Raw genomic sequence first — 22,376 nt, forward strand, 5'->3', positions numbered from 1 at the left:
TTGGGCTTTTTGTTTAGATCAAGCACTTCCTATTTAAATTACAAAGGTCACTAAGCATGAATCACTGTGGCAGTCTGAATCACATTATGGGAAGGGATTTATTCTCTAGGAATAATTAAAATAACGTTCTTTTGAAATTATTACCGCTTGTACATAGTCTAAGGACTGTAAAATGATGTCAAGTTTATAAATCATTTGAACTATTTGAGAGAAGGAATGCTTAAGAAACATAATGGGAGCAGGTAGTAGTTTGAAATCCTCTCCTTTTTTTCTCCCTCCTAGTCCTGGTTTTGTCTTCTATTAGCTGGTTTTAATAGAGGTATTTTTTCCCCCATATGCTCTTGCACAGCTGTGACCACAGAAATTTGAATGTATGTTCTCTGCTGCCTGCAGATTACTCATGTTTGGGTGTATGCTCTAACAGACTCTCTTAGGAGCTTCACAGAGGTTAAGGAAGCCAGACGGATGATGACTCCTCACACAAGTGGCTTTCGGGGCAGACCTGGAAGCAGTTACTTTTTCTGATCCTCTCTAAACCGTGGCAGAAGCGGTGCCACTCACCCTGCTCAGAGCACACCACGACTTGACCAATATTACCAGATTCTTCAGTGGTCTAATAGTGTCAGCCTGGGCATCTTTTTTTCAGGGCATGGACAAGCAGTGTTTATTTATTTGGCCTCTCCCTTGTTACAGCAATATTTGAGAATCAGGGCTTTACTAATGGTGACAGGAGGCATGAAAAGAAACTGTGGTTACAAAAGGAGGATTTATATAGAAAAAAGAAAAAAAAAAAGGAACAGCATGCAGACCACCAAACGGTAGAGTTTTTCCAATACCATGCAAGAAATGAGCTACTAGGAAAACATTTTAAAGTGACTTCTTGTTTGCTACAACACCCTAAATTCTGGAGGGATAAAAACTCTTTGCACTTAATTTCTTCAAACTTATTACCTATGCACTACAAAAGCTACTTTCATAACAAAATACTGTGAGTGCTATACTGAGCTAACTCAGACTCTGTATACTCATCCTTCTGGTGCCAAGCAGCGCAAGGCTTACGGACCATAAACTATAAACTTTCAAGTATCATGCTTGGGTACTGAAGATGCACACTCCAACTCCATGGTGTTGTTCACGCTCACATATTTCTTAGCACGAGCCCCTTCCAGTTTTCCTACACGCTTTTCTCCATATTTACAATTATCCCTCTGCTCAACTGAACTATGGGCTCTTCTTTACCTTCTAACCCTCTTCTCATACACCCTTTCTTGTTTTCTGCCACTTGTCTAAAAGATTTCATAAATTATAAAGTTTTACACGAGAATTTAAATCTGAAAGGTTAATTGCATAGTTTTAGTATCCTTGAATTTTATCTTTTGACTTCAGTAAGTCAATTAACATTTAAAGAGCTGGTTACACCGAAATGCTGCAGATGCTCTGAGGTATCTTATGATGCAAAACAACCTTAAATCTATTTTAAAAGACTACTGCTCTCTGATAAACCACACTCCAAAACAGCATGCACCAGGCCAAATCTACTGATTTGCACAATGCTAAAATAAACAGAAGTGCACACATGTCACTGCAATTATTTTTTAACGTTCTTGCTACAAACGCCCAAAACAATTGATGAACAAAAAAATACATGTTAACCAGAATTAAGGCTTTCGCTTGCCTTTATGTAATTTAAAGAGGAAAAAGCCTAAAGTAAAGTTGCAGCTGTGGCTAAAGTATATATGGTGGAAGCATCAGAAATATTCTATTTACACCTAAGACATACAAAAGGAAATGCAGAGTAGAGGCACTCAGCAACCAAACCTGCCATTTTAGGATACTCAGTGATCATTTGATCATTCTTAAGATATGTCATGTTTGTGCTCCCATCTTGGACAACTTTTCTTTTCAAAACACAAAGATGCAAATTCCATGACTCCCACAATTCTTTAAAGCTGTTTTACTGAACTACAATAAAATTGTGTGGATGGCTCTGCTATGTAATTAATAGGTGTTACACTTATATTTTTTTCCATAACTTCAGTGGTTTTGATACTGCTTTTGTGGTATCTAGAATATTACATCAGAAGAAAAATCAACACAGAAACTGCACTTGACATTATTTATGATTATACTTTGTTAGCAGAATCTACTGTAACATGCATTTTCTTACCGGTATCTATGAACAAATATACCCTTAAAAATAGAGTTCATCATATTTTCGATTTCATCTTGGTTTTCTTGTAGCTGAAACAAAACAAAACAAAAATAAAAGATCACTGCTTATTATAATTTGATATTCTACAATTCCTTATTGGGAAACATTAGAAGACCATGGAAGAGCACTTAGTTAAAGGTATTAGTAGATTTGTCATTTTCTACTTTTCTAGCACATGCTTATATTGTGTGCATATACATACATATATACACATATATATATGCAATGCCTTAATGGAAGAAAGTCTACATTCTCTACAAATATCAAGAAATTTAGTTTCATATTAGTCCTCTGAAGTGGTCATGACCTTTTTTTGCTACTGAAATTTAGACAAGTAGAAACTACATGTTCAGTGATGGTTAAACATATAGAACTGCGAGTGACAGCTGCAGAAACAAAGCTGGTTACAGATAAGCAAACCCCTCTGAAAAATTCAATGTCCTATTTCAGGAAAGTACTTAAAGACGTTCTCAATCTTAAGTACAAGTGTCAGTTGCTTTAACTTCAGCACCCATGATAACTGAGCTTCTTAATCAGGAAGCTTTCCATAATCAGAGCGTGGGTGCTTGACATTGGAGCATACCTGACATCCAGGTCTTAGATTGCAAAAAACAAACCAAACCCAAATGAAAAAAAAGGTGTCATGAGCATGTTTTTACATATAAGACTTCTTTAAATAAAACTTCAAAGCTCCTGCGTAATACAATCACATCTTGTAATACTTTGCGTCAATGAATATGTTAACACATTCTAAAGGAACATCTTGGAATCAATTAAAGTATTCTTATATTATCAGCTTTTGTACTAAACTAAATAAGTATGACTTAATTACACCAAAATGCAGCTTTGTTAAATAAGATGACAATAATTTTATACAAACAGCTTTTGGAGCAGAACTGCTGTTACACTCAAACCCCATCATTCTTCCATCAAGGTGTTTCTTAATGCCAAAGCAGAATACCACAATATGAGTGAATGTAAATTTTTCCACATTTTCAGTATGAAAACCACAACAGAGCCTTGCTAGCACAGAGCGAATATATGCATAAAATAACAAAACCTGTATAATTATGGACATACATATTTAACAGATAAAACATCTTAAAGCCAGAGGAAGCATTACGATCAGCTGTTTTGACTTCCTGCATAGTATGAACTCATAAACACTTTCACCTAGGGGTTTATATTTTTCAAGCCATGTTTGTAAATATTTCTTAAGTATCTTCCAAATAAGGTCTAAAGCAGCTTACAAAACTCAGTAAGTTAAGTCTCCCAGTTTCCTAAAATGTAAGGAGATGCTGCCTCCATTTTGCATACGGGGTACTGAGAGGTCTTGGCTAAGTTGTCAAGCCCCTGCCAAAGAAATTAATGTCATAGTAAAAGGGATTATGTACAAAGGGAGAAGTTGGGAGCCCACCAGCTCTGCCTATACCAAAAGGCCGGTACACAAAAGAAGCACATTTAGACATGGCTTCTGGGAGAAGCACTATTTTCAGCATCAGCTCAACCCAAACGTGCACAGACTAAATGCTTGTTCAAGAATACACAACCCAAAAGGCAGCTCCAACTTCTAACCCCTCCTCAGCTGGCTGCCTTCACAGACTACAGGCAGGCAAACATCCACAGAAACATGGGGCTAAGGACCACCGCTCACAGACTGTGGAGTCAAATGAGGATGGGAACGGACCAAGAAGCCTCGGGAGGCTTTCTGAAAAACTACTGAGGCCCTGAAAAGGCATTGGGAAGCTCCCTGAGAACTCTGGGTATGAATTGTTAATCCAGAAACACACCACAAAGGAGATGTAGGAGAGACTGAACTTCCTGAGCCATGATAAGATTAAAATACTGAAGAAAAGGGTACTTTGACATTTCTTTGAGTGCAAAATGGAGCAGCACCTTACAAGACTAAGTGGCACAGATGAGGGGATAGCATGGACTGCTTCCTCCCTCTTTCTGCATGCAATTTACAGCTTGCTATAAACACGGTAAGTTATCGGCTACATAACTGACCTAAAGACCCAGGTGCTGGGGCAGAGCTGGTGTACAAGCAGAATCAGAGATTCAGTAGGTCCATGTAAGATCCCTTTTGCTTTTGTGTGCTAACATTTGAAAGATACAATTCTCACATGAAATTTAGATTCAGTAATGAATTAGTAATTCTTTGAAAAATCAGAATTTTCTCCAAAACTGTAATTGCTGCTTAGATCATGTACTTTAATTTGAGTGCTTAACTGTGGGCATCTTGACAGAGCATTTGTATCTGCAGATTCTTGCTTTTTCCAACGCAAAAGTGATATAACGCTCATCCCCTTTAAACCTAAGTAAAACTAAGGGAAGCATTCTTCTGTTGATTCTGTGAGCATTTTGTGAAGCTCAAAAAGGCATGTATGACAAGCACAAAATTTGAGTTACTGCTGGCAGCAACTATAACAAAACTTCCTCTGTTCTGTGGCAGATTGCTATATAAATCATCCAGTTTAGTTGAAAATCTCATTGACGAGAACAGACCTTCACGCACTGCTCTCACATTAGGCATGTCAAAGATGACAGGAGAACGGAACACTTCAGAGCAAGTGTTTCATCTCTTCTACTTCAGGTTAATTTGCCACATCTAGCTTGTGAATTGTCCCTTTACAACTTCATGAAGATACTGTATGTGCTTATGGGGGTTTATTATGATGGCACTACATCAAAAGAATCAACTAAGAAAGTGCCAGCACAGAATACTACTGCAAATTCAGCATATTTAAACATGGGAAATATACAGCATTACGCTGGGACTTCGTACACAGAGCCATTATGCCATCTAATCCTAATAAACCTCCTCTGTACGGGTCCCCCCTACTATGTTTAACACCATGTACCTGAGGACGTAGTCACCACCACGCCTCTCTGGCTTACTCCTGTGCCACGTTGTGATTATAGTGAGTAGTGATGTGAGAGAGCCTGACCACATGTATCAGAAGTTCAGGTTTGCTAAATGTCCATTCTCCTTTCAGGGTTCCACAGCCCCCTGCTAGCCTGGGCATCATGGCTCCCAAGTCTCCCCAGAGCAATTAGATACTGCATCTCCAAAAGACATTGAAAAGAACAGCTGAAGAAACCAGGACAGAAGATGTCCTTAGACACAGAGATACTAAATCAAGTTAATCAGTGTAATTAGTGACTTTGTCCTTCTCTGGAAATTCAAAGCAACAACCCACAAATGTGGAAGAGAAACCATGCTCCAGCTATGTTAACAAAGCAATTCTGCTTTCTAAATGCTTTCAGGCTGCATTAAATTTAATATTTAATTTAAAATGTTTCTCTTGCAGTTTGGGCAGGAGAGATTGTTCTTGCTTTGTACCTTAATGCATAACTTTTAAAAATTATGAAAGCCAAGTAAAATTGTGTTGCAGATCACAGGGGTAAAATAAAAATACATAATTGTAATTATCCCCAGACAAAGACTATAAAGTCAAGCAATTTTGAGCCAGTCATACCTAAACGAATCCAAGGTGCACACAGGTAAAGCACCCAGACCTCCTTAATTTGCCTTGGAGTAAAACAGTGGTGGAGGAAATAGATTAAAAACTAATATATTAAAAATAAACAATTTAAATTGTCATATATACTTCAAATTTTCAATCAATCCTGTATCTTTACAGATTATGGCTGTCTGGGTGTTTATGTATTAATTTTCTACTTGTCATCTTCAAATTTCTTTTAAGTACAACTCTAAAACTGAATTTCCTGGGATATAATACTTTATTTAGGGATGATTACAGCAACCCTCTAATGGTTTTGCTCACCTAATGCCAAACTGGTACTTACTAAAAGTGACTTTAACGTCTCCCTAGCTTCTTCTCCCTGAGACCAGGTGCTATAGACCCCACTCCAGTGTTTCTTGAAAGTGGCTACAAAAAGAAGTACTAATGAGACACTATGTAATAATTGCAGTGATCAAAGGGAGAAATGGGCAGCGTAGTGAGGAACTATATGTGATCCTCTTTTCAGAATCTTTTTGCATAATCAAAACAGTTACTACTTATAACTCGAGACTTAATTTTCTTCCTCCCTGGTCATATATACAAGCCTGAGAATAGAAATTATCCTCCGCGTGCAGAACAGCACACAAAGTCAACTGAATGTGTTAATACAGGATTTTAAAATGTAACCCAAGTAATATGCTTGAGATCACACAAACAGAACTGCAGAACTAATTGCTTGTTTCTCACTATGGTAACTCAAGTCACAAACCACCCTGGTCTTTCTGTTGGAGGGAACACACATGAACCAGGAAAAAAATAATCATCTTTTCACTTGCCTCTTTTCTTTTCTGAAGCAGCAGCTCCAATCTTTCATTAGCTCTTTTGCCAATCATTTTGTTTCTCTCAGCTTCATACTGCCTCTGTGTATTATCCTGATGAATGCTCAGGTTTAAGGCAACATTCACAAGAGCAGTCATAAGCTTCATAGCTGCAAAGGCAGAAGACAGAATATGACTCTTTACCGCTCATCAGAGCTAAAAAAATATTTCCTCAGCAGATCCATACTCACAGAAAATAACCAACTCGACCCTCACACAAAGCCATCTCGAAAGGCACTTCCCACCCAACAATACCCAGGACACTTGGCTCATCTAAAGATCACAAAAGAGAGTACATATACCACATTGTGCTCCAGGCAACGTTCTTTGCCACCTTCTCCAGAAAATTATGCAAGTTCTGAGCGTGTAAGGTCAGTGAGCAAGCATGCGAATCTGCAGGATCAGTGTACACTACGAAGCCAGTTACTATGGAGTTACACATATTTCTCTACTGAAAAGTATCATTATAGATGTTTCCATACCAAGGGCAACTCTTAACCAACAGCTTCTGAGGATTACTCAATTTACAAGGGACCACAGCACAGTTTCTCTGAAACTTAGTCTGACACTGCACTGAAGTCAAGTGTATAGTTGCATAAAAATACAATTAAAAATTTATCTACCCCTTTATATGCATTTTCACACATACTGGATATAACATTGTTTACATCTATTTTACCATATTAATTTACTTTCACAAAAATAGTAATAAGGGTCTTTCCCATGTTCTGTGTGGTTACATGGCATATCACAATTTACAATACTGAAAACAGCAAAATAATATAACAAACTATCACATCCTCTCTGGCTAAATATGCAGCGTTGTCTTCAAGGTAGAAAAGCAACTACAGAAATGGAGAAGTGACGCTATTGTTAGGGTAACTCTTTGTCTTATCTTGCTGTTGCTCAAAGCTGGTAACTCTAGAAGCACCGACACGTACTTCTTGCCTTAAGTTTCTCACTATAGTGAATCATTTCTCATTCAAATTGGCTAGCACAGAGGAAAACTGAAAACAAAGACCTCAAAAACATTATTTCAAGAATAAATTAAATTCTAAAAATGTGTTTTCCTATGACTTTATTGAGACTGAGCTCCATGGCATCATGCTGACCTCTGCTCTGCAGGACAGCGATATAATTAAATGTGCAAAAACTAGCTTGAAGGAAATTTTCAGAATCAAATCAAAAGCTCTCAAACTTGTTAAAACAAATAAACGATTAAATAAATGGCATGTATTATCACTGGAAAATGCTGGAGATCTTCGACAGCTCCTATTCCTAATGTAAGCACCAGATACATATATATGTAATGCAAGAAGCCAGCAGCGGCTTAAAGAGCTGAAGCTAGTGGTGATGAACCTCGGCTTTAGCATTCGCTTACACTTGCTTGAAATTTCTGGCTGCATAATCCATTCCAAATGGCAGTAACTATTTCTTCCAGACAGGACAGGTTTTGAGTGATGTCTCTAACGTATGGTGCTGTTTCCTGTCTTCTCAATCAAGCCTCTCATACTTTCCAAACATCTGTCCCCCACAAGGATGAACCAACCAATGTAAGGGACCAGAGTGCACACCTCACTCCATAATCTCTCTCCTGTGAACCCATCAACCACAGTCTAGGCAAACAGCAAATCAAAATCACCTGGAATTTAAGACAGTATCAGCTGGAAATGAACACAATTTCCATCTCAATTTAAGTAACAGGCACAGATTTCCAACCAGTTATCTGCAGTTCAAAGTGTTCACCTTTGATTAATGACTTTGTAGAGGCAAACTGTACACCTGGAAATTTATGCTTGCAAAATTCATGTTTTTACCATCCCGTTAACCAAGTAAGATGAAGAATGCAAGGTGACAGGTTTCCAAAAGAGTTCAGTCACTGTGAGTTGAAGGTTTTTGTTTTCAATTTTAAAATCAGCCTCCAATCAAATCCGAAGCTGCTATTTCAATATCGTTGGAAATCTGCCTCTTACTTAGATTCATAGCAAGAGATGAAATTTTAAAGAAATTCTGATTGAATTTGTTGGACACTGGGTATTACGCTTGGAAACCTGAACAAAATTCTAAGCAGCAGGTTGTGGAAAGACTAAATCAGTAATACCGGCAGTAGAAAAATTCAACTTATAACAAACTTCTCCTACAGAGGCTTCAAATATTTGACACGATCTGTGATCAATGTAGGGAGAAAAATCTTCCAATAAGAGCTATTTTCAGCACATGAGAGGAGCAGAAAGGTATCACCTGACATAACCAGCTTTAGACACCTACATGCCAGCCACCCTAGTACGGTCTTGTAACTAGAGAAAAACAGTGACTTCTAGAGAGCAATCCATCCAACCTTGCAGGAGACATCTCATAGAGGTCTGATGAAATAGGCTAGAAAAGCCTGTTTCTATCCAATGATACACCCAGGGCTTTCCTTAGCTGTAGGTGGCCGTGTTGAAAGGTGCCGAGCGGCTGGAGCTAGAAGACAGTGAGACCTTCAACTATGGCCCAGTGCTCTCAAACCTAATGCTTCTCAGGAGTGAAGGCACAGACTTTATTTTCTGGTGGACTGAAATTCTCTGATAATACAGTTTTCTTGACAGGTATTTAAAATAAATTTGTATTCTAAAATACAAAATTATTAAGACATTTTGTACAACAAACACCTAATAACAAAATACAAGCCATAAGCATGTCACACTTGCTTTACAGGGTATGCCAGGAATCTCTGAGACTAAGTGCCTCCACATACTCCTTTCCAAACAAAAAAAGCATATTTTAAGTACAGTTATACCATATATAGTACTTGGATTTGATCAAGCTTTCTGGAGTTCTCAGTGTTAGTCAAATTCCACCTAAACATTAGGAGTAATTCTCGAAGTGGCCAAATAGTAGCAACTTCTTTGAAAAAATTCTTCTCTCTGCTAGCTTACTTACCAGCTAATGTACTGGTGTGCCTGAAAGCCCGGACCTGGGAATCTGACAAACCAGTCAGAAGAGAGATCACCGTGTCCATCATGTATTCATCATAGATGATGCTATACTGACACTGTCGAATGAGCACTCCAATGAACTCGCAGAAGTTGGATCGAAACTTCTTCCACTGTGGCCCAGGCATAGTAAGTGGATAATCACCACTGTCCTGAACAACAAAAAAAATGAAAATATGAAATATTAGAAGTCTCCCCATTAATTTTATTGTTGTTGTAGCCATCACAGTCTAAAAGTCTATGCTAAACACCACCTTTTTCCTTCAAGACAATGGAGAACAGCAAATAAAAACAAACATTATTCTTCAATAAACAAAGAAGCTTGTTGGCATGAAACCGTTTTTACAAAGATTGCATTATAACTGTTCCAGACTTGCAATATTAGCTCTGTACAGTCCAAAATATGTGTCAAGACTCAGTTATTTTCCTTGTGTCCTGGCTTAGGAAGTGGGGGGAAAGGATGAGAAAGGAATATTTCAAAGTATTTAAGATCGAAACCTAAAGAAAGGTTTGTGTGATTGAAGGTTTGTGTCATTCTCCATCCCCACTTCAACTTCATGCTAATATTCTAATCAACTGGCTGCTCCTCCCCACAAACTTTGCTTTACTCAAGTTTACAATTGAGATATTATCAAAAGTAAACATTGCCCTTCTTTGATCTTATACACTTACCCTGTTTCTAGTGGTTAAAACTTTGCTTCTGACAGAAGTAGTAGAGATTTTACTACATATTCATATACCCCATACAGTTTCATACACCCCCTCTTCCCAAGATTACTGCAAGATTGGAGCACGCATGTGAACACTCAATTTGTTTAACTCTGCTCTTACTATTCTCACTTGAAGCAATATTGCGTTTCAGTGAGACTGCCCTCCCTCAAGTTAGTAAATGCTTTTTTTCCTCTTCAGTGAAAAAGACTGGATATCTGGATAATCTCCCTGGTGATCTGATTTGTAAGCCAATTTCAGATTATCCAAAACATCAAGGCAATAATGGTCCATCCTGAATCAGTCCCCCAAGATAAGAAGTCAGCAGTATCAAAGTTAAATCCATTTGCACACATTTGTTCTGTGTTTTTTGTGAAGAACAAGCACTTTTATTCTCTCAAGACTTATCACCCAGACTGAACCACATAAAGCCAGTAACATAAACGTAGAGGAGATGTAATCAAATAACCTTTTACCTAAACTTCATAAATTATATTCCCCTGCAGCAAAAAAACCCTACCAATTTAACCAAGTCACACACATTTGAATCATACTAAAAAAACCAACCACAATTGCAAAGTGCTCAAATGTTAGAAAAAGACAAAATTATAAGGCAGTCTTGATGACCTTACTGTCTCATACAGTGAATACTAAATGGCATTATTTTAACGAGCAATATCTTTACTTCTAACTTTGAACGTCCAATTTGAGAAAAATAGAAGCTTTAGTTTAAAATACATCAGAGGGTTGTAAAGCTCCTGGCATGAAGATATCTCCTGGCATTTTCAATTGTTGCTCTGAGTCCTCTGAACTTCTGTAAATCAGCCCAATGTGTTATGTAGTAGAAACCCAGATAAACACAATCTAAAATACACAGCAGTATCATTAGCTGTGCCCTGTGTTTCCAAGTATTTGTTGTTTATGCCTAATGCTCTTGCTAGTGAATTTCAGCAAGGTACAGTGTCTTGCCATGTAAATACAAGCCCTGCATTAGTCTCACATTTATACAAGTTTAGGACTGAAATTAAAACACTAAAGCTTTCTGCTCAGAGTTTTCCTGACAGTAACTCCATATGAACAGCCCAGACTCATTTTCTTCTCCCTGTTTACACCGTATTTTCAGAAATAATCTCCAGACTAAGCCCCTGCCTGCACAGTACCTGTGGGAACTCTGCATGTGAATTTACATACATAAAATATATTTCTAGCTATGTATACATAATTTTTTTTGTAACAGATCCTCAGAATCTCTAGTTTGTGTGTAACTACTCACATTTGTATGACATATTTTTAACTTACAATTACATATTAGACAACAGTTTTGAAAAGCATATGAAGACTGCAGCAAGAGCATCTCATCTGGTTGAAACTGGAAGAATAAATTTATAATAAAGCCATGTTATTGGATGTTTTATTCCTGAAAACCAATAAAAATGTGATATATCAGTGACACTGACATGACACTTCATGGTCCAATGGTTAGAAAACTCAAACCAAAACGAGTTTTTGTTCACCTGCTAACTCTAGCACAAGAATTATGAGGGAATTCATCTACAAAATGCCTGTACTCATGACCCAAGCACCCAAATAGTGCAGCCGATGGATGTCCATAAAATTCCCTGTCTCAAACTGAACTTGTGGCAGCAATGAACAGTTACTTCCATCATTTAAATCCTGCGCAAGCATTCTTCAACTTACGATGAGGAAAATCAATGCTTCAATCCCTGCCATAAATGCAGAAATCATGACAAGCAGGCAGGTGATTACTGCAGCACTGTGAGAACAGTGCAACAATCTTGATAAAGTAAAGAAAGCAGCAAATCTGAACTTCTCAATAGAGATGAAGATGTTTTCTGGGCAGCATACTGTGCTAACGAATATAATGTTAAGATTTTGCCCTAGCTAATACTACACGTACTTTTCTCTTTTTTTCCTATTAGCTCTAGACTTGTAGAAATGATTTGTCATGTCACAAATATGACAACAGGTACCTTACATCACCTACACACATGTACCACTGAGCACTAGCCCCTTTCAACCCTAAGCTGATACAAAAGACTTGGCATTTTAGGTATGTTTTGGTACAGGGAAGAAAATACACTAACAAGGGGATAGCCTCCATCTGAAAATAGCAATCTAAAGATGACAATGAAGGTAGGTTCTGATGGGCTGATAAACTACCACATTTTCACAAGAGCATCACGAGCTTTCTCCTTCACTCCCACGCAGTCAGACCATTACCTTCTCAGACTGACATGGGATTTAGGGGCACAAGGGGACAGCAAGGCAAGGGAAATGCTCTGGTGGCAACAGCCCTGGGCAAATGCTTTGTCTCAGGATGCCATGGGAGGGATGGACACTGGGATTTAGGAGTTCCAGGGTACTAGAAGAGGTATTACATGTGAAATGGCAACAGCGAAATTTAGAATGAAGAACTGAGGGCTGTTACCAGCTGTACAGAAAATGGTGGTGCTTTACTGAGAAAAACAGATGACCACTCGGCCTAGCCACCACTGTTCGTCTCCTGACTCCCTTTCTTTCATTGTTTAACACAGACTTACAAAATATAAAGAAATCCAGTGGCAGGATGAACCCAAGGAAGCAGTCTAGTTGGTCAGCACCAAGTCAGGGAGCACAGTCAAGGGTACTGCTGGAAGAAGGCAAGAAGTAGATCTACCTGCGTTCTCTTCTCCTTTCTCCAGCAAGAGAAGAAAGGTTGGGCAGGATCATGCAGCTCTGCCAAATCTAGCCTGAGCTGCCTTCAATCAAAGGACTGTCACTGCGAAATGGTGTCTGCTACCAACAGCTCTCCCAGAAACAAACGATTGTTGTTCTGACTTTTTAGGTGGTGGACACTAAACAGAGGGCCAAAAAGTGTACTAATGCTATACCAACCACAATTCTACAACCTGCTGAAGACCAAGAATGATTTTTGTTGTTTCATTATGTGTTTTACCCTGAACAGTAATATAAGCTGCTCTTATTCTAAAAGCTTGTATCTTGGCAGGTCTTTTATTGTGACTATGACATCCTGCTAAGCACAGGCCAACCTGAAATACTATGACTAGCAGTATGAACACAGGTCATTTAACATATAACATTAAAAAGGCCATATAACAATTATAAACTTACTATGCTGGGATCATCTGATATATGAACATTGGTAAACTGCAAAAAATTCTAAAATGTTTTTGACTATTAACAGGGTACGAGTTCATTCCAGATTTCAAAATATTCACCAGGTTGTGGTCTAAGACTAACAATTTCATGCTTTCGTACTAAAACCCACAAATTCTTTCACAGATCCACTCAAGTGTTAAAGGCAGAAGCTAGAACGGAAACTTTCTGTTAGAACTGTAAAACTTGTGAAAAGTTTTAGGTAATGGAGAAAGCAAGCTTACGTACCAGTAACTGTTAACTCTTTGAGATATGTTGCTTATATCTACACTCATACTGTCACAAGGAAAAGAGTTTTTTCCTCCTTTGAGAAAAAACTTTGACTGTTTTAAATTTTTTTTTGAGAAATACTTTCTTCCGTCAACTGTGGGACAATCCTCCCTCGGGCAAAATCAGCGTTCTTCGGCTTTTGGACAGTGCCGTGGCCATTTTATTTTGTACAGTGGGGCCAGACTAAAGACAATATCCAATTCTGCTTTTAAATTACACTAGCAAAAATTCACTGCATTGCATTAACTTTGGTTAGGTGATGTTTTAAGAAGTCAAACTAATTCTGTTAGAATGTAGCATGAATTGATACCATCCTTTTGATTGTCACTGTACACCTACATTTTATTCCCTGTACCTTATCCCACCAGTACACAAAAGCCCTGACTGAATACCTGAGTACATCAAAAGGAGCGTTCACATGGCCATTGTTAAGTATATAGTTAAATGTTTTGTTGTTCAAGGCCATGAACAAGATGGACATTTTGCAGAGTAAATCCTGAAAAACACTAGTGCTCATTTTCATAGCTCTCCTGCTTAACTTTTTGAATCACAGCCTTGGCATTCCATCTAGAAGTGATCACAAAGAGACACTGCTGTGATAGTACACTTACGCCCTTAAACTGGCTAATTCACAAATTTTCCATACCAGTATTTCAGCATCCAGGGCCTACTCAATCCACAACACTGAGTTTGCAAGATAAATGACTATAACTACCTTTTCCAATTATTTTATTACTTTTTGAGTTTCATTATTCTTCTTTCCTAAAGCTCATGCTGGCTTGTTATTCCTCATCCACCAGTTTAAATCGCTGCTTTGCTTGACAGTACAATTTCTGATACTGAGACATTGCTTATCCACTGGTTTCTTGCCCACTGCATTTTTATATTAAAAGAAAAGTATATTGTAATATCTTTTGTAATTTTAAAAGAACTATTTGTATACTATACCTCATCAAATTCTTCTGTCATTTTCCTTATGATTTCTGCATTTTGCATGTTCCTGAACATTTCAATTCTTACAGTACCTGTAATGTAATGAAGGAACAGAAGAAATTAACACAACACATTTTCTGTTACATTAAAGTATCAATGTTTTTCTGGTGCTAAACTTACAGCTTAAAAATATGTATGAAAGGGTATATAATGCAATAATAACAGGAATGCATTGAACAAAACTGCCTCTTGAAGAAGTGGGTAAAAAAACCACAATCACCTGTCTTGAAAAGTGCTGTCAGACTAGGAGTTAGCAAAATTTTCCATCTTTTTACAACTGAGTGAGTGTGATACAGAAGTGATAGCAATGTAGGACTCACGCCATGTCTGCACAGTGCTTTTAATTTTGTTTGCAAAATAAAATGAAGACCATCTTTCAGTTCCACAGCCACTGCTAGTAATTCCCCACTTTTTACGATGAGTCACCTGGATTATAGATATACCATGACCTCTATGCAGAGACACAGTAGTGGGTTTGAAACCGCTTAGCTCAGGACCAGCACAGCTTATTGACACAGCCACAGCATTGTGGGAATGAGCTACAGCACCTGCAGACTGGAGCTAGCACAGCTGCATCATGGGCTGCTACCGTCAGCAAGCTTTTCCAAAACTAAAGGCTCCAAAGGGCTCAGTCAAGATGTGAGCCAGCTCAGGGCCAAAAGCAGCAGTTGTATCTGTTGTTCCTTCATCTGATTATGCCATTCCCCCTTGTTATGCAAAGAGTGAAGCTGACAGGATTAACTTTTTACTGTAAATTGAACAAAGCCAACAAAATTGAAAGTATAACAACACAACAGCAATAAAATTCTTTTGACTTGATCTTCAATTCAATCAGTATAAAAGAATAAAATATTTTACACATTATTGCCTTTGCAACTAGATGTTGTCTAAATATCCAACCATGTAACACAAGTCGACATAGAGAACTATTTTTTTTCTACCGCACAATCTTCATTTGACTATTTCACAATCTTCATTTGTTAATGGAAGAAATGCAGAAAAATTAAGCAAACTGCAAAGCTACAAAATCCATCCCAATGTCATTAACATTACAAAGAGTAAGTGTCCCTGCTTTTGCAAAAAGTTCAAGTGGATTAATGATCTACTGCATGGCTCCAAAAATTCACGCCGTAATAGAAGCAGCTTAACAGCTAATAGTATTAGTTTCTATATAAAGGATAAATAAAGATAATTTAAATGTACTAAATATTATGAGAAAGTTTTAATTCTGCTATTTTATTCCTTGAAAAATAAGCATTAGAAGCATATGCATTTCAAAATATGCAAGCACAGTTAGAGCACACCAATCCTCTAAGCCTCAGCAGGGGTACTGTTTTACAACACAACTTGAATATTGATTTCTTGAATTGATTTTGCTTCTTCATGAAATAACACTTACTTTTAGCCATTTCATATCAGATAATGCCATCAACCTCAGTTCTAACAATGACAATTTAAGTTTGTGCATGATAATTTCCATATTATTAATAAACAATTAGTAATGCAATATATTAAAACTAGAAACCCAAGAGAATACTACCATATGACAGTTGAAGACCTATTTTATCAGTTTTGATATCATCTGTACATGCAGCTACAATTTAATGTTTCCCCCAATACTGGAATTTTTGAGTGAAGCAGTTTTTACATTATGTCTCTAAGTACTAGTGGACAGCTATTCCTGGAAATTCACCTCAACTGCATTAATACCTTTCTCCCACTGCATGCTGCCATCTGTTGCTCTTCTCATTGGCAATATAACCCTCATCAAATAAGTAACCACTGATCTTCGTTGTTCTGTTTTTTGTAGCCCTGATTCTAATTTTATTCTTTAATATTTATGACTTCTGTTAATAACCTTAAATAGCTTCCATATAATATATAAAGATGTCACTTTGTCAGAAAAAGTAAAAATACTGTAACTAAAATTCCTTGCTAATGCCCCACATGCAATTCAAATTCTCAACTTCTTATAATTCTGTTCTGGTTCTCTGTATTTTTTCTCCCTGAGGATATGGAATGCAATTATACTGTGGTCATTATTATTTAGTGCCTCAGACAGTTACTTCTGAAATGACCTCCTGCATGTTACTCCACAGTTAAGCCAAGTATTATTTTTCCTTGACCAACTTCTCTTGAGGTTTCTCTGTCAGAGGGTGGCTGTTTAAAGCACAGCTGCTTTAATTCAACAACCCTGCAGATGCAGCAACAGTGCTCAGAGAAAGCTGATGGCTCACACCGGATCCATACGCACCAGCCATGTCCCATCAGACAGCAAATCGTACAGACTGCGCCACAAGACACGTGGAACCTGCCCACTGAATTGGCCAACGGGACAGGCTACAGACACAGGGCTACAGGCCATGGGCAGTTTCTGTGGATTCGTGGAAAGGCTTTTTACCTTCCCTGACTAGAACTGAGACAGCATCATTTATCTCCTGGGCACTTCAGGATTTCCACTGATCACTGTGCAGAGCTATTACAGGTGAGGCTAGTGTAGATTCTACATATATCTTCCAAACCAGCAACAGTTCATTTCTCTTGGAGCATGAGGCAGGGGCATGCACAGGATGAAACAAACTCTTGACATCTCCTGGGGACGCCAGGGTGGACAAGAGCTCAACACTGCCAAGGAAGTGTTAGCAAGCATTAAGAGGAGTGAAGATGAACAGCACTCATCAATCACTGTCATGTCTCATTCTTTCCCCCACTTTTTATGACAAAGTTTACTGGAAGTCAGGTCAAGCAAAACGAGCATTTCTACTTATCTGGCAGTAGGTAACAGCTTTGGCCTGACTGCTTTTCCTGCTACCACCTTTCTGCCACCCAACCAAAACACAACCCTGTCTGTTCTTCTGGGAAACTGAATTAACACTCCGTAAATATGCTACAAAGACTCTGCTCACAACACATTTCATGGTGTCATCACAACTTATCAGCACTGCAATGGTCAACATTGTTCAAATTCATAGTTTTTATGATTAGTGAAAAGCTAAGCTCTCCCATTTTAGAGTGAATCCTTAAAACATAGCAGATTTTTTATAAAGTAGAGTTGAAGGTGTGGAATGTATTCCTGTGTCTCTACCTTACTTACGCTGCTACTAGTCTTTTCTAAACTGAGTTTTACCTCTATCATGAAGCTCTCATTCTGCATTTAGTGGAGGATTTAAATTGTCCTAGTCCATTAACAAATTGAGAAGCCTGATCTACTTCAGTACTAAGTTCTCAGTTCAAACTTAATCAGAAACATTGTGGGTATTTTTTTTAAAAAAAAATCTTCTTGCTGACATGTAATTACATTTCCTTAATGACAAAATTCCAGTTTAACTTTCAGCTAGGACAGATACCAATTTAATTTGTTAATAATTAATCATGTCATCCAACCCAGCTTTTAAAAGTGAAAAGAAAAAAACCATATAGAAGACACAACATTATTTCAACAACAGAAGATTAAGGCTAAAAGGGTCTTTATAAAATGGGATGAATACACTTAAAAAAAAACAACAATGAAAAGCTGTGCACAAAACAAGATACAATGTTTCTAGGAGATATACCACAGGCTCAGTGGCTTCAGAACATATTTATAGTGAGAAGACTACCCAGTTATAATAGTAAGCCCTGCAAAAGAAAAGTAACAAAAAAAATCCCCAAGAGCTCTGTAAGATATGTAAGCTTTCAAGGCTGAGCAACAACCAACCTTTCATACCAGGAGTAAAAGAGAGTACTCTTTGGATGCAGGTTGTTCCATGACTACCTGTCCTCCCCTGAAACAGAAGGCACTAACCACTGCTGGACAGCAAGGAACACCATCATTCCAACTACTACATTCCAGTGTAGTACATGGAGCGCCTACAGGGCACATGCATACATGGCCCACTGCATACGGCAATTCTGGTATTTCTATAGGGAGGGGAAGCTTATGTAACAGAAAGAAGCGCTGCACGTGGGCTACTCCAGCTATAATTGCCCGCAGTCATTTAAGCACTATTAATGAAAGCAAATTACTCACTAGTAAATGGACTCTTGAAATCTAAACTACTGACAGTTGGTAATAAATTATATAGTCTGTAGTACACTAACTACGCTATGTAGTCAGTTTTAATGTCTGGTACCTTTATTCACAGAAGCTACAGAGGTAATTTTGTCCCTTCTCTTTTGAACCACCTGCCCAAACTGAATAAGCTGCAAGAAAATTGCTTCTGGGAAAATTGCAGCTCAGGGCTAAAGTCAACAAATATAAAGTAAGCCCACAGTCTTCTGTTAAAAAAGGATTAATTGTGAGTCCTTAAATTCGTGGTGACTGATCAGTATCTCTCAACCACACAAATTGGAAAAACAGTAACCAGAAGAAAGATTTATAAAGGCATCAAGAGAAATACGCTAGAAGATTTGGACTGGAAGGTATCATATGAAAAAGGCAATGCACTCCTTTGCATTAGCTGAAAGTCGATAGTTAGGATCAGAGCACTGGTAAGTGATCTTGACTGTTGAAAGGTCAAGAGAGGGCAAGTTTAATAAAGATCTTCCAAGGATGGATGATGATTACAGAACTGCTGGATGGGCACTATTTCCTTCCCTTGATATCATTCAATGTGCATTTCCTATACCTCTATCTCCACTTACTATTTAGATCATAAAACAATCCACTTCAATGTCCATAAATGCAATTTTTAATTGTCTCAGAAACGTTAGTGACAAATCTCTGTATGAAAGATGATAAACAAAGACTGAAGTCAAACTATAAAGAGCACATTATTTCTCACCGCTCAACTTGGGTCGTGGCACACTTCTGTAACACTTCATTTACTGTTCCCAGAAGAGAGCTGCCTGAAACTAACCAGAAATTACTCACACCAGTAAGAAAGTTTATTTTCTGTAGCTTGCTCACAATCACATAGGAACACTGAAGTAGATCTTACCTCACTGGAATCAATAGGTGTTAATCATTAATCTAAATGGAAGCAGTACTGGGACAGCTGAAGCACATCCAAATAGATTCCGAGACTCCTAAATCCCATCAGGGCTCCTAACTTCCTATTGATTTCTATGCTTGAAAACCGAAACACTTTACTGAAACCAGAAGTCAGGATTCTAGAAAGAAGTCAACCTAAATACTTAGTTGAATTTCAGCTTTCACAGCACATGCAGGAATAGAAGACTCTTCTGTTGATTTATTCCCCAATTCTTCCTGTCGCATGGACTCTACATTGCCCAATTTCTGTCGCCAATGAAGCAGTATTCAAAAGCCAGTATCTCCCTAAAAGACACAGCCCTAATTCACCCTTAGAATAGCTTTAGATGGTGAACTGTTACTGAATGAATCAGCAAGAATCCCAATAGGAAAAAAAAAGGAAAAAAAATACAGCCTCATGCAATTAAAACTGTATCACATTTAGAATCACAGGCAACTGTTATAAAGAATTCTAAAGGTTCATGTAAGTCCACCCTCCTACAATAAAACCAAAACCAAGCACCCATTAGTTCCCAAAATGTTTTCAAATGTATTCTGTGAAATCTCCCTACAATGTTAAACCCCTACCATTCACATGATACACAGTATAGACAGGAAAAACATATTCTCTTGCTGCAGTCCAATTCTTTAATTGACCTTCTGCTTATTAACTAACATACCAGAATACAGTTCTGTTACCCTTAATTTTGTTTTTCTTATTTTATGCATTGCTCCGATTTCGTCCAACATGCTTCGGCAATTCATGAATATTTACCTTTAGTTCTTTGGGTTTTACATTCCATTTTGATTTTCAGACCACTGCATAGCACATGATTCAAACAAGTTGTTCTCTTGCTATAATTCCTATTCCTCCTTTGCTTTAGGTTATTTTGCACTTGACTCTTGAATATGGTTTCTTTTTTGGAACAGGAAGCTCCTCATTTTTTTTCCTTGGCTCTGCTACCCATACAGACTTGTACATCTATTTTTTCAGTATAGCCTCTTCCTCCTTTGAACATCATTACTGTTGTTTTGCCCTTCATATTGCTTTCACAGAACTAGGAATATTATTATTCTAACAGCTGAGGTCATTTAAGTCACCATCCCAATAATGAGAATTGCCTCTAGCAGAGAACGTTTTCCATTTGTGTTCTCCATCTTCTGTATCAAAAAATTGTCACTACCACACTGTAAGAACTCACTGGACAATCCTTAACTTGCTATTCTACTCCTTGATGAGACCTTGCCAGTTTAAATCCATTCATCTCATAACCTATTATACTGTACATCATATGACCCACATAGGGATCAAAAAACAATGAAGCTTTTGTATCTGGCCGCCTTGTTTTGATGGCTCATAGACGTCTACAGAAGAAACTCCTGGCTTCTCTCCCCTGTCACTGGCTAGGCATCTTCAAGAAAGCTATTCTAGATTTCAGAACAGATGTAAATGTTACACAGGACAAGAATTCAGTGGCAAGCATTTTCCTGAATTTTCAGATCTTGATTTTGCTAAAAATCCTTCCAAGCAATTTTCCGGAATTAGATAAAGCCCAGAAAAAATATTCCAGAGAACTGTGTTAGCCCCACTTTGAGTCTTAAGTCTTAAGCTGTATGAGAGACATATGAATAGAAAAGACTTCCACCAGAGAGCAGAGAAAAGGACAAATTAATTTGTTGCTTGTCATCATGGACAGACACTTGAGGGTAGAAATGTCTTTCTCTATCGCAATGTGATGTTAAAGCTGAGAAAAACTGCAACAAAATTTAGGTTCTGGCATGGAGGAAACTGGCCGTTGCAGTCCTTTCATCCTTCTTAGGGCCCTTTTGTGCTCTCTCCTCCCAATGCCTGACTGCCACCTACAGTTCCTCCTCTGCGCTCATTACATGTCCAACGATGACACGCACGTATAACGTACAGTCATAAACTGAGACAGAAAGAAGCACCTTGAATGGGACCACTACTAAAGCATTTTAAATTTTACGCCTCCATGATACAAAGCCCAGAAATCCATTATTGCTCTGGTTTATGTAACTCAAACATAAGCAAGAAAACACATTTTTCTTATTATCATACAAAAAATTAGCTGAGCTGTTTCTGCTGGCCATTTACAACTAAATTCAGCCTAAAGGAAGATGACTTGCTCAGTATGGAAACTTCAATGTGATCTCTTAAAGTTTACTAAAATGGAACCAGATGATTAGGCCTAGTCAGCAGAGGCAGGGCCTGCCTGGCTGCCCTGATCTCCTTGTGGGACAAGGTGACGCCCCTGACGGGTGAGGGACAGGCTGCGGGTGGTGGCTGCCCGGGCTGGAGCGAAGCCTTTGGCACCGTCCCCACAGCATCTCCTGCAGCCACCGGCTGCTCCCGGCCGGGCCGGGGGGGCTCTGCACGGGGTCAGGAGCTGGGGGGCGGCCGGACCAGGGAGCGGTGGGGAATGGAGTCACATCCCGCTGGCGCCGGGCACACGGGGGGGTTCCCCAGGGCTCAGCGCCGGGGCCCGTCCTGCTGCGTGTCTGCACCGCCGGGCTGGGCGAGGGGAGTGAGTGCCCCCTCAGTCAGGGCCGGGGGCACCCAGCTGGGGGGGGCTGAGCTGCTGGGGGGCAGGGGGCTCTGCGGGGGGGCTGGGCAGGCCGGGCCGAGGGGCCGAGGCCAGCGGGTGAGGGTCGGCAGGGCTCAGCGCTGGGCTGGGTTAATGGTTGGACTCAATGATCTTAAAGGTCTTTCCCCAACCTGAATGA

At 38.7% G+C, this 22,376-nt stretch overlaps 1 protein-coding gene across 2 annotated transcripts in view; it reads right to left on the reverse strand.

Moving 5' to 3' along the window:
- The window catches only part of STAG1 (STAG1 cohesin complex component), a 199,965-nt gene that overhangs the window by 80,016 nt on the left and 97,573 nt on the right, over positions 1–22,376 (reverse strand). The window contains exons 1-5 of one of the 2 annotated variants that reach the window (XM_027791966.2): positions 19,447–19,543; positions 14,639–14,715; positions 9,483–9,687; positions 6,519–6,670; positions 2,168–2,241 (exon numbers count right to left, since the gene is read on the reverse strand). In XM_027791966.2, the coding sequence (XP_027647767.1) occupies positions 2,168–2,241; positions 6,519–6,670; positions 9,483–9,687; positions 14,639–14,715; positions 19,447–19,486 (548 nt within the window). In that variant the 5' untranslated portion in view covers positions 19,487–19,543. Of the gene's footprint in view, positions 1–2,167; positions 2,242–6,518; positions 6,671–9,482; positions 9,688–14,638; positions 14,716–19,446; positions 19,544–22,376 lie in introns of those variants that run through there. The other variant, XM_055817028.1, reaches the window with a different exon arrangement.

The sequence above is a fragment of the Falco peregrinus genome, chromosome 12, assembly GCF_023634155.1.
Source record: "Falco peregrinus isolate bFalPer1 chromosome 12, bFalPer1.pri, whole genome shotgun sequence".
NCBI lineage: Eukaryota > Metazoa > Chordata > Aves > Falconiformes > Falconidae > Falco > Falco peregrinus.